Source organism: Salvelinus namaycush, chromosome 1, assembly GCF_016432855.1.
Source record: "Salvelinus namaycush isolate Seneca chromosome 1, SaNama_1.0, whole genome shotgun sequence".
NCBI lineage: Eukaryota > Metazoa > Chordata > Actinopteri > Salmoniformes > Salmonidae > Salvelinus > Salvelinus namaycush.
The window spans coordinates 15,996,372-16,009,052 of NC_052307.1; the positions used below are offsets into that span (position 1 = coordinate 15,996,372).

The 12,681-nt window shown below is 42.7% G+C and overlaps 1 protein-coding gene across 1 annotated transcript in view; it reads left to right on the forward strand.

Moving 5' to 3' along the window:
• LOC120050602 (small G protein signaling modulator 1-like) overlaps positions 1–12,681 on the forward strand; it is an 81,111-nt gene that overhangs the window by 8,919 nt on the left and 59,511 nt on the right. The window contains exon 3 of the mRNA XM_038997197.1: positions 5,501–5,576. Within this exon, the coding sequence (XP_038853125.1) occupies positions 5,501–5,576 (76 nt within the window). The remainder of the gene's footprint in view (positions 1–5,500; positions 5,577–12,681) is intronic.

Here is a 12,681-nt window from a genome sequence, read left to right on the forward strand (position 1 = left end):
CGGAGTCTACAACCTACACAAGTGGCTCAGGTAGTGCAGCTCATCCAGGATGGCACATCAATGCGAGCTGTGGCAAGAAGGTTTGCTGTGTCTGTCAGCGTAGTGTCCAGAGCATGGAGGCACTACCAGGAGACAGGCCAGTACATCAGGAGACGTGGAGGAGGCCGTAGGAGGGCAACAACCCAGCAGCAGGACCGCTACCTCCGCCTTTGTGCAAGGAGGAGCACTGCCAGAGCCCTGCAAAATGACCTCCAGCAGGCCACAAATGTGCATGTGTCTGCTCAAATGGTCAGAAACAGACTCCATGAGGGTGGTATGAGGGCCCGACGTCCACAGGTGGGGGTTGTGCTTACAGCCCAACACCGTGCAGGACGTTTGGCATTTGCCAGAGAACACCAAGATTGGCAAATTCGCCACTGGCGCCCTGTGCTCTTCACAGATGAAAGCAGGTTCATACTGAGCACATGAGCACATGTGACAGACGTGACAGAGTCTGGAGACGCCGTGGAGAACGTTCTGCTGCCTGCAACATCCTCCAGCATGACCGGTTTGGCGGTCAGTCATGGTGTGGGGTGGCATTTCTTTGTGGGGCCGCACAGCCCTCCATGTGCTCGCCAGAGGTAGCCTGACTGCCATTAGGTACCGAGATGAGATCCTCAGACCCCCTGTGAGACCATATGCTGACACATGCACATTTGTGGCCTGCTGGAGGTCGCATTGATGTGCCATCCTGGATGAGCTGCACTACCTGAGCCACTTGTGTGGGTTGTAGACTCCGTCTCATGCTACCACTAGAGTGAAAGCACCGCCAGCATTCAAAAGTGACCAAAACATCAGCCAGGAAGCATAGGAACTGAGAAGTGGTCTGTGGTCACCACCTGCAGAACGACTCCTTTATTGGGGGTGTCTTGCTAATTGCCTATAATTTCCACCTTTTGTCTATTCCATTTGCACAACAGCATGTGAAATTTATTGTCAATCAGTGTTGCTTCCTAAGTGGACAGTTTGATTTCACAGAAGTGTGATTGACTTGGAGTTACATTGTGTTGTTTAAGTGTTCCCTTTATTTTTTTGAGCAGTGTATGATGGATATTATTAAGGATATGGTCTTCTGAGATACAAACAGGTACAAAACAAACCAAATAACTATACAATTACAATTAGGAAAAATAAATAAATACCAAAGTCATCACCTTTATCATATATTTCATTGCTTTTTTTGACCATTTATTTAACTAGGCAAGTCAGTTAAAAAAACATTTTATTTACAATAACATCCTACCAAACGGCAAAAGGCCTCCTGCGGGGACAGGGGGGATTAATGTTATTTTATTTTTAAATATAGGACAAAACACACATCACGACAAGAGAGACAACACAACACTACATAAAGAGAGACCTAAGACAACAACATAGCAAGGTAGCAACTCATGACAACACAGCATGGTAGCAACACAACATGACAACAACATGGTAGCAACACAACATGGCAGCAGCACAACATGGTAGCAGCACAAAATATGGTACAAACATTATTGGGCACAGACAACAGCACAAAGGACAAGAAGGTAGAGACAACAATACATCATGCAAAGCAGCCACAACTGTCAGTAAGAGTGTCCATGATTGAGTCTTTGAATGAAGAGATTGAGATAACATTGTCCAGTTTGAGTGCTTGTTGCAGCTCATTCCAGTCGCTAGCTGCAGCGAACTAGAAAGACGACCGACCTAGGGATGTGTGTGCTTTGGGGACCTTTAACAGAATGTGACTGGCAGAACGGATGTTGTATTTGGAGGATGACGGCTGCAGTAGATATCTCAGATAGGGGGAAGTGAGGCCTAAGAGTGTTTTATAAATAAGCTTCAACCAGTGGGTCTTGTGACGGGTATACAGAGATGACCAGTTTACAGAGGAGTATAGAGTGCAGTGATGTGTTCTATAAAGAGCATTGGTGGCAAATCTGATGGCCGAATGGTAAAGAACATCTAGCCGCTCGAGAGCACCCATCCCTGGCGATCTATAAATTACATCTCCATAATCTAGCATGGGTAGGATGGCCATCTGAATCAGGGTTACTTTGGCAGCTGGGGTGAAAGAGTCTAGATTTAACTTTAGCCTGCAGCTTTGAAATGTGCTGAGAGAAGGACAGTGTACCGTCTAGCCATACTCCCAAGTACTTATATGAGGTAACTACCTCAAGCTCTAAACCCTCAGAGGTAGTAATAATACCTGTGGGAAGAGGGGCATTCTTCTTACCAAACCACATGACCTTTGTTTTGGAGGTGTTCTGAACCAAGGTTAAGGGTAGAGAAAGCTTGTTGGACACTAAGAAAGCTTTGTTGTAGAGCGTTTAACACAAATTCCAGGGAGGGGCCAGCTGAGTATAAACTGTATCATCTGCATATAAATGAATGAGAGAGCTTCCTACTGCCTGAGCTATGTTGTTGATGTAAATTGAGAAGAGGGTGGGGCCTAGGATTGAGCCTTGGGGTACTCCCATGGTGACAGGCAGTGGCTGAGACAGCAGATGTGTTCTGACTTCATACACTGCACTCTTTGAGAGAGGTAGTTAGCAAACCAGGCCAAAGACCCCTCAGAGACACCAATACACAAGAATGGAATGGGGAGTCAAAACACAGGGAGTCGAAACTTCCCGGTTCTACTATTATAATGAAAATGTGCTAGTTCTAGCTTGTGGTTTGGATAATTGTGATGTTTATGATAAAAACGTAATGTTAAAATACTAATGACTACATGCCGTGGCAGAGCCAGGTTGAAATTCCCCTTTAAGTGCCTTTGAACCGGGTATGGTAGTAGGTTTGTGTCAAGAACTGCAATGCTGCTGGATTTTTCATGTTCAGTTTCCCGTGTGTATCAACAGTGGTCAACCACAAAAAGGACATCCAGCCAACTAGACACAACTTTGGGAAGCAATGGAGTCAACATGGGCCAACATCCCTGTAGAATGCTTTCAACACCTTGTAGAATCCATGCCCCAACAAATTGAGGCTGTTCTGAGGGCAAAAGGGGGGATGTTTTAGCCAACAGAGCAACAAAACTGGAACTCGGGGAAGGTGGTGTCACCAATATACTCCAGCCAACATGTTATGGGCAAATTTCACATCCACAAATTGAAATGGCTGAGTTTATCCTTATGTGACCTGACCTCAAACTCCTGTTAGCTTGCCTCTTACACTTTACACCCCTTTGAGCTCTTTCTCCTCACAGAGACCATATACACCAATGTGACCATCTGGGTTCAAATACTGCATTCTCCTGTATGCCAAAAGACTGTGTTTGCACACTGATCTGATTCTAGGGCATTAGCAAGTCTACAGGGGCAAGGTTACTCATCACATGATCATAGTTCACTGAACCACCTCTATTACACTTATGACAGATTATTTTACCTTCAGGGCCTGATTTCCCGATAGCAATGGAACTTGTGTTTTAACGATGCAACTTGTGTTTTAACGAAGTGTTTTAACGATGCAACTTTCCTACAATGGCCGAAGATGTAACATACATTTCCCAAAACACCATGCAGAAAGAACATTCGGTAAGTGTTAAGAAAGAAAGGCAGCGCTGCTGTCTGATCAGCTTTCTCCATTCAAATTTTACCTTAACATTATAATTTTTCCACAATACTGACGACGGATCAGCTCCTAGAGCAATATTATCACCTAATGGCTGCAAATATTGAGGTTGCTTATTCTAATGCTTACCCTATAATAATGCAATCAATCACAGATTAATTTAGCACATCATTGTGCACATGTTGTTACACATCATTCAATATATTTAGGCAAATTACAGGCAGTAGCCTACAATTAGAAAAATAGAACTCAATTGAATGAACATGAAATTGATTTCAATTTTTTTTTTTTATATAGGCCTATGTAGCCTATACTGTAGGCTATTTATATTTTACTGCAGTCATCCCAGTTTTCATTTGAAGCATCTTTTTATCCTTTGCTTGTTTTTAACAATTGCAAAGACATTGGCAACTCTGTGTTTGCAGTCAACTTCGTTTGGGGGTCACATATTGGGGGTCACAGAGAGACAGTTAAACATCTTGATTCTATGTTTAGTGGATATCTTCTGTGTATAAAGTGATGTGGTAGGGGAAAAACACATCGAACGATGCACTTAGTGGTCTGAGGCAGTCGGTAAATAACAAGAAATTTCAAGTGCAACTTTAGAAACTATGGTTTTGGGAAACAGCTTGGCGATTTAACAATGATTCGTTCGAAGGTCCTAACGATGAACATAGCCTTAAGATGCTTTTGGGAAACCAGGCCCAGGTTTGTTTAGCCATACTAGATTTACAATCAGAGATTGCAACATAGAGGCAGTTAAACAATCAAGTAATTATAAATATTTTTGCTTTAATGGAGCATTATTTGTTTAATCTGCCCTCTGTAGTGATATTCAAAGCTCCTCTATGTCTGCACAGATGTTTGGGTATCTGTGTGTTTGTGTGTGTGTGTGTGGCGTTGTTCTCTAGGCAGGCACCACCTCTCTTTGTGCAATGTAATATCTCCTCTGAGGAAAGACCTATTACAACAGGAAATTAGTGCTATCTGGGCTGCTCTATCTGCAGGCTGATTTCCAGGATACAGAGCAATGGCAGTGCTAGGAGATGTCCCCATATTCACCAGGGTCAGAGTTATCAGGCATCTGGGGCGCAGGTCTGATGTTGTCTCTGTGAGCAGCCTGTGTCCGGGTCAGCAAGGGGGGAACCTTGGTGTTGATTAAACCAAACGTTTGTACTCTAAAACTCTCCTCCCGCTTGTTTTTCCGAAGCTGTGTGTTTGAGTGAAGTTTCTGCTGGTTGCGACGTCACTGAATCAATTAGAGGTGTCGTATAGTGCCAGCCCTGGTGAGACATGAAAAGCGTGTGACACTGTGCTCTCACTCTCTCTTTCTCAATTCACATCTAAAGAGGTTTGATTGTAAAGCTAGTCTGTGAGGTGGGCCCCAGAGGTGTGGATAAATTAGCCCCCCGCCCACCCAACATCAGCCCTCTTCAGCCCTATCCATCTGAGATCTGCTTGATGCGAGTTGGGTGACTCATCCTTCAAACTTTGCATGCACTCTTCCGGCTCAGCTTAATCTCTCTCTCTCTCTCTCTCTCTCTCTCTCTCTCTCTCTCTCTCTCTCTCTCTCTCTCTCTCTCTCTCTCTCTCTCTCTCTCTCTCTCTCTCTCTCTCTCTCTCTCTCTCTCTCTCTCTCTCTCTCTCTCTCTCTCTCTCTCTCTCTCTCTCTCTCTCTCTCTCTCTCTCTCTCTCTCTCTCTCTCTCTCTCTCTCTCTCTCTCTCTCTCTCTCTCTCTCTCTCTCTCTCTCTCTCCCTTCCTGCCTCCCTCCCCTCCTGTATGTTCCCAATGTAAAACAAATTCTGTACATGTTTACTAATAAATCCTTCCCTCCTCCTCACTCCCGTAGATAAGTGGTTTTGTAGAGAAGGTCTGAGTGTCTCCTCCCCATGTCATTCACAGGTGAAGCAGATCATGGAAGAGGCTGTCACCAGGAAGTTTGTACATGAAGACAGCAGCCACATCGTCTCATTTTGTGGTGAGTTTCAACTATTGGGACAAATTTGGTGGTATTTGCTCATTAATCACCTGCCCTACAACAGAAAAAAAATCTAACCTTTTGTCATTGTGCCAATCAGAAGGAACAGATATCCTGTCAGACACGAGTCAGTCAGATTTCAATGGTCAGGCTGTTTTTTCCCAACATACAGTGCATTCGGAAAGTATTCAGACCCCTTGACTTTTTCTACATTTTGTTACGCTACAGCCTTATTCTAAAATGAATTAAATAGTTTTTTCCCTCATCAATACACACAATAGCCCATAATGACAAAGCAAAAACAGGTTTTTAGACATTTTTGCTAATTTATAAAAAATAAAAACGTTTTTACATACAGTACCAATCAAAAGTTTGGACACACCTACTCATTCAAGGATTGTTCTTATTTTTTTACTATGTTCTACATTGTAGAATAATAACACATAATGAATAATGTAGTACCAAAAAATATATTTAAGATTCTTCAAAGTAGCCATCCTTTGCCTTGATGACAGCTTTGCATTCAGGCCAAATAGTTCAATCTTGGTTTCATCAGACCAGAGAATCTTGTTTTTCATGGTCTGATAGTCTTTGGGTACCTTTTGACAAACTCCAAGCGGGCTGTCATGTGCCTTTAACTGAAGAGTGGCTTCCGTCTGACCACTACCATTAAGGCCTGATTGGTGGAGTGCTGCAGAAATGGTTGTCCCTCTGGAAGGTTCTTCCATCTCCATAGAGGAACTCTGGAGCTCTGTCAGAGTGACCATCGGGTTCTTGGTCGCCTCCCTGACCAAGGCTCTTCTCCCCCGATTGCTCAGTTTGGCCGGGCAGCCAGCGCTAGGAAGAGTCTTGGTGGTTCCAAACTTCTTCCATTTAAGAATGATGGAGGCCACTGTGTTCTTGGGGATCTTCAATGCTGCAGAAATGTTTTGGTACCCTTTCCCAGATCTGTGCCTCGACACAATCCTGTCTCGAAGCTCTATGGACAATTCCTTTGACCTCATGGCTTGGTTTTTGCTCTAACATGCACTGTCAATCATCAATCAATCAAGTTTATTTTATATAGCCCTTCGTACATCAGCTAATATCTCGAAGTGCTGTACAGAAACCCAGCCTAAAACCCCAAACAGCAAGCAATGCAGGTGTAGAAGCACGGTGGCTAGGAAAAACTCCCTAGAAAGGCCAAAACCTAGGAAGAAACCTAGAGAGGAACCAGGCTATGAGGGGTGGCCAGTCCTCTTCTGGCTGTGCCGGGTGGAGATTATAACAGAACATGGCCAAGATGTTCAAAATGTTCATAAATGACAAGCATGGTCAAATAATAATCAGGAATAAATGTCAGTTGGCTTTTCATAGCCGATCGTTAAGAGTTGAAAACAGCAGGTCTGGGACAGGTAGGGGTTCCATAACCGCAGGCAGAACAGTTGAAACTGGAACAGCAGCAAGGCCAGGTGGACTGGGGACAGTCAACTGTGGAACCTTATTTAGACAGGTGTGGGCCTTTCCAAATCATGTCCAATCAATTTAATTTACCACAAGTGGATTCCAATCAAGTTGTAGAAACATCTCAAGGATGATCAATTGAAACAGGATGCACCTGAGCTCAATTTGGAGTCTCGAAGCAAAGGGTCTGAATATCTATGTAAATAAGTTATCTGTTTTTTATTTTGAATATGTTTGGAAATATTTATAAAAACGTAACAAAATGTGGAAAAAGTCAAGTGGTCTGAATACTTTCCGAACGCACTGTATACAGTATATGGTATAAGAACCGTACCGGTTTCCCTTTTTCTGATCCATTAAAAGACTTCTGTAAAACCTGACATCACAAAGAAAACCTGTCAGAATTACATCATTGCAACTATTGCTGGGACGCCTCTTATGCAACACAGCCAGGGAACAAGGTCGTCAAGCCCCGTCAAGAGTTTAGTGATTTAACACTTTGTTGTTGGTAGAAAAAAGGCTTGTTGAAAGCATAAGTATAGGTGATAAATCAAATCAAAGTTTATTTGTCACGTGCGCCGAATACAACAAGTGTAGGTAGACCTTATAGTGAAATGCTTACTTACAGGCCCTAACCAACAGTGCAATTTTTAACCTGTTAGGCTGGCTGGCCCGACACCGGTACACTTATGACAACATCCAGCTCAAGTGCAGGGCGCGAAATTCAAAAGATATTTTTTTTTTAATATTTAACTTTCACACATTAACAAGTCCAATACAGCATATGAAAGGTACACATCTTGTGAATCAAGCCAACATGTCCGATTTTTAAAATGTTTTACAGGGAAGACAAAATATATAAATCTATTAGCTAACCACGTTAGCAAAAGACACCACTTTTCTAACTCCATCAGTTTCTTACTCCATCACTAGCTATCACAAATTCGACCAAATAAAGAAATAAATAGCCACTAACCAAGAAAAAACTTCATCAGATGACAGTCTGATAACATATTTATGTATAGCATATGTTTTGTTCGAAAAATTTGCATATTTCAGGTATAAATCATAGTTTACATTTCAGCTACAATCAGAAATTGCACCGAAAGCAGCCATAATATTTACAGACACCAACGTCAAATACCTAATTACTCATCATAAAACATTTCTGAAAAATACATAGTGTACAGTAAATGAAAGACAGGCATCTTGTGATGCCAGACAATATTTCCGATTTATTAAGTGTTTTACAGCGAAAACAAAATGTAGCGTTATATTAGCTTAGCTTAGCACAATAGAAACACTTGGGCGCCGGCGACTACGACAGATATATGAAATAACATCATAAATTGGGTCTTACTTTTGCTGATCTTTCATCAGAATGTTGAACAAGGTGTCCTTTGTCCAGATGAGTCGTTGTTTGGATTCAGAATGGCAACTTTCCCTCTTCATTTAGCATGGGCACTAGCCGAGTGCTACATATCTCTCCAACGTAAACAAAGTCACAGAACGGAACACGGCAAAACTCCCGAAAAAATTTCAATAATCTGATTAAACTATATTGAAAAAACATACATTACGATGATATGGTCACATGTATCAAATAAAATCAGAGCCGGAGATAGTTGTCATCCATTACGGCAGCAAAACAGAAGGCAATCCCACTTCCAAGTCGCGCGCTTCAGAGTACCGGAAGTGGACGGTCACGTCAAAGAAATAGCTTTTATTCCACCCCAGACCTAGATAAACACAAAATTTCTTCTCTCACATCATCTTGACACCCAGAGGAAGGCGTATGGAGTGTACGTAGACTCCTACGTGTCATGACCATGTATAGGCAGGAAGTTGAACAGAGCATATATTTCTGACATTCTACTTCCTGGTCAGGGAAAGTGCTGCCAAATGAGTTCTGTTTCACTCAGAGAAATAATTCCAACGGTTTTAGAAACTAGAGAGTGTTTTCTATCCAATAGTAATAATAATATCCATATTGTACGAGCAAGAATTGAGTACGAGGCCGTTTGAAATGGGCACGATTTCACTGGCTACTCAATACTTTCCCTTGCAGCCATATAAGTAAAAAACAGGTATTAGGTGAACAGTAGTTAAGTAAAGAAATAAAAAACAACATTAAAAAGACAGTGAAAAATAACAGTGGCGAGGCTATATACAAGCACCGGTTAGTCAAGGTTAATTGAGGTAGTATGTACATGTAGGTATGGTTAAAGTGACTATGCATATTTGATAAACAGAGAGTAGCAGTAGCGTAAAAGAGGGGTTGGCGGGTGGTGGGACACAATGCAGATAGTCCTGGTAGCCAATGTGCGGGGGCACCGGTTAGTCTGGCTAATTGAGGTAGTATGTACATGAATGTATGGTTAAAGTGACTATGCATGTATGATAGACAGAGAGTAGCAGCAGCGTAAAAGAGGGGTTGGGGGGGCACACACAATGCAAATAGTCCGGGTAGCCATTTGATTACCTGTTCAGGAGTCTTATGGCTTGGGGGTAAAAGCTGTTGAGAAGCCTTTTGGTCCTAAACGTGATGCTCTGGTACCGCTTGCCATGCGGTAGTAGATAGAACAGTCTATGACTGGGGTGGCTGGGGTCTTTGACAATTTATAGGGCCTTCCTTCGGCACCGCCTGGTGTAGAGGTCCTGGATGTCAGGCAGCTTAGCCCCAGTGATGTACTGGGCTGTTCGCACTACCCTCTTCATGTACAGTCACTGTGGGGACGACGTCCTCGATGCACTTATTGATAAAGCCAGTGACTGATATGGTGTACTCCTCAATGCAATCTGAAGAATCCCGGAACATGCTCCAGTCTGTAATAGCAAAACAGTCCTGTAGTTTAGCATCTGCTTCATCTGACCACTTTTTTATAGACCGAGTCATTGGTGCTTCCTGCTTGAATTTTTGCTTGTAAGCAGGAATCAGGAGGATAGAATTGTGGTCAGATTTACCAAATGGAGGGCGACGGAGATTCTTTGTATGCGTCTCTGTGTGTGGAGTACAGGTGATCTAGAATTTGTTTCCCTCTGGTTGCGCATTTAACATGTTGATAGAGATTAGGTAAAACTGATTTAAGTTTCCCTGCATTAAAGTCTTAGTGGGAGCGCCGCCTCTGGGTGAGCAGTTTCTTGTTTGCTTATTTCCTTATACAGCTGACTGTGTGCGGTCTTAGTGCCAGCATCCGTCTGTGGTGGTAAATAAACAGCCATGAAAAGTATAGATGAAAACTCTCTTGGCAAATAGTGTGGTCTACAGTTTATCATAAGATATTTTACTTCAGGCGAGCAAAATCTAGAGACTTCCTTAGATTTCGTGCACCAGCTGTTGTTTACAACAACTGTAAGATACGGTGGCAGAAAGATACGGTGGCAGAAACATTATGTACAAAATAAGTTACAAATAATGTGAAAAACCCCCACATAATAGCACAATTGGGTAGGCGCCCGTAAAACTGCTGCCATTTCTTCCGGCGCCATTTTAATTAGTGACTATCTGCTGTACTGCATAGGGGGGTGAAATAATCATTTCATAGTCCCTCAGACATTCTTCACAGGCTCATCAAGCCTCACTGACATCCTACCGAAGTCGCAGGATATTTTATCAACTGATAAAAGTGGTAGAGAAAAGGACCAAATCTGCATATCACATCAACCTGTGGGTGGAGGGTTTGAGGGTCTGCTAGCCAGGGCCATGTACAGACCTTTGGTGGGTGCTCAATTTTTAAAAAAGGCACCTTAATAACATTACATTTTCTGCAAAAATACACTCACTCATCACACATTGTAAGCTAAGCAAGCTAGAACCAAAGATGAAATTAACTAACTTTGCTAGAAGCGCGACTGGGCTGGGCTTTATCAGCTGATCATCACTAATCAGTGTTTCCTCTGGACATTTTTGTTGCAGTGTCGTTTATAGAACAACTGTGAAAAGGTCAGCTCAAGGGACTTTTTAAAAGGACATACTTCCCGATTTGTTTTATTTTATGAACATGCCATAAGCCAACATGTCATTGCAATAAATTAGCTTTAAAACTGCAACATTTTCTCTCAGCCTCATGCCAAAAAGTGTAGAATAGCATGAGATTAGCTATAAAACAGAAAATGTTCTCTCTGCACCATGGTAAAATGTATAGAATTGAAGGAAATTAGCTTTAAAACAGCAACATTTTCTCTCTGCCTCATGGCAAAATGTGCAGGGTTGAGACTTGACTAGGTGAGGGGTGATATCTGAGGAGGATTGACAAAGTTCCTAATATGTATGCCATACCACAAACTGGGGGCTGTCTCTAGGGAAAAATCTAATTTGCATACTCCTCGAGTAATCTCTCCAAAACCACATTGGAGGAGAAGATCAGAGGGGTGGGACCTCTGGCTTTCTCATCCAATGGGTTTTGAGAAGGAGAGAGGACGAGAGCAGTATGCAATTAAGATCTTCTCAGAGTCTCTCCAATGACTAGTGCTCTGTCTTGAAGACAGTGCACTGAGTTTTCTGCACAGGCAGTTTTGGCTGCCACAGTGGCACAAAGAGCCAAATAACCTTTAAACCGGTGCTGTACTCGGACATATTATTGAAAGTATGTTTGGTAGAAATATTATGATGTAACATTTTAGTTTTTTTTGTTTGCAGTGGCTACAATTACCAAATGAATGAATGCAGCGGAAACAATGTTGCTAATGTAGGCTAGATTAATCAGCTAGTTAGCTAGGCTATGCTAATCTTTACTTGAATTTGTTATGCTACTGACAAACAGTCGAACTGCTGTTGCCCCCTCAGACAACACATGCTAGCAACTCCAAAGTATCCTACTACTGGCCGTATTAATTTCAAACTCACCGCTCTGCACCGGTGGGTAGCTCGTGCATGCAACAAGGAAGAGTGCAGCAATGCACTGCCGCTCTCACGGCCGCAGAAGGGCAGGGGAGGGGACTTTTTTTTTTTTTAAGATTCATGCTTTTTATGAGAAATTATCTAGTTTGATAGGCAATTCGTTGCCTTTAAATTTACAAGAGAGAAAACAGATACAAAAATGTAATAAAAAGTCATTCGTTTTTTTTAAACGCCACCAATCATAAGGACACTTTTTTCATAGGAGGACAAAAGGGCAGGTGCTCCAGCACCCATAGGGCTCTATCTGTGCATGTGCCCACTGCTAGCTGATAACTGTGTGATCAATCTCCAAGTAAGGTCTCTTCCTCCCCGACTACAACAGGAGAGTATCCTGACTATTAACAGACCTCGAAGTAAGAGCTTTCCCTTTACCTCATATGGCTGTTAGTGTTAGCTCCCCCCACGTTCTACAATGCTGTCCCAGGTTTTACACCAAGCTGTCACACAAATATGTCTGTGTGCAGAGATCACAGGATGGAGATGGAGGGCGAGGGGAGGGGGAAAGGGAAGGCGGGAGGCGAGGACTTGCTCAGGCAGGTCACCGGGGAGTAATTAGCCTCTATCATCACGGTCAAATATTCAAGTCGCCTAGGCAGGAGCGCCCGGGAAATATCAAGTGTTAGTCACGCCCCGTCCCTTCTTCCTGTTCTCCTCACCAAAATAGCTATTTTTCCCTTCCCTTCACATTGCTGTGACAGAGATAGTAACCATAGACTTAGGAAATAGAATACTAATTTAATAGGATCTTTATTTAGTTAAGTC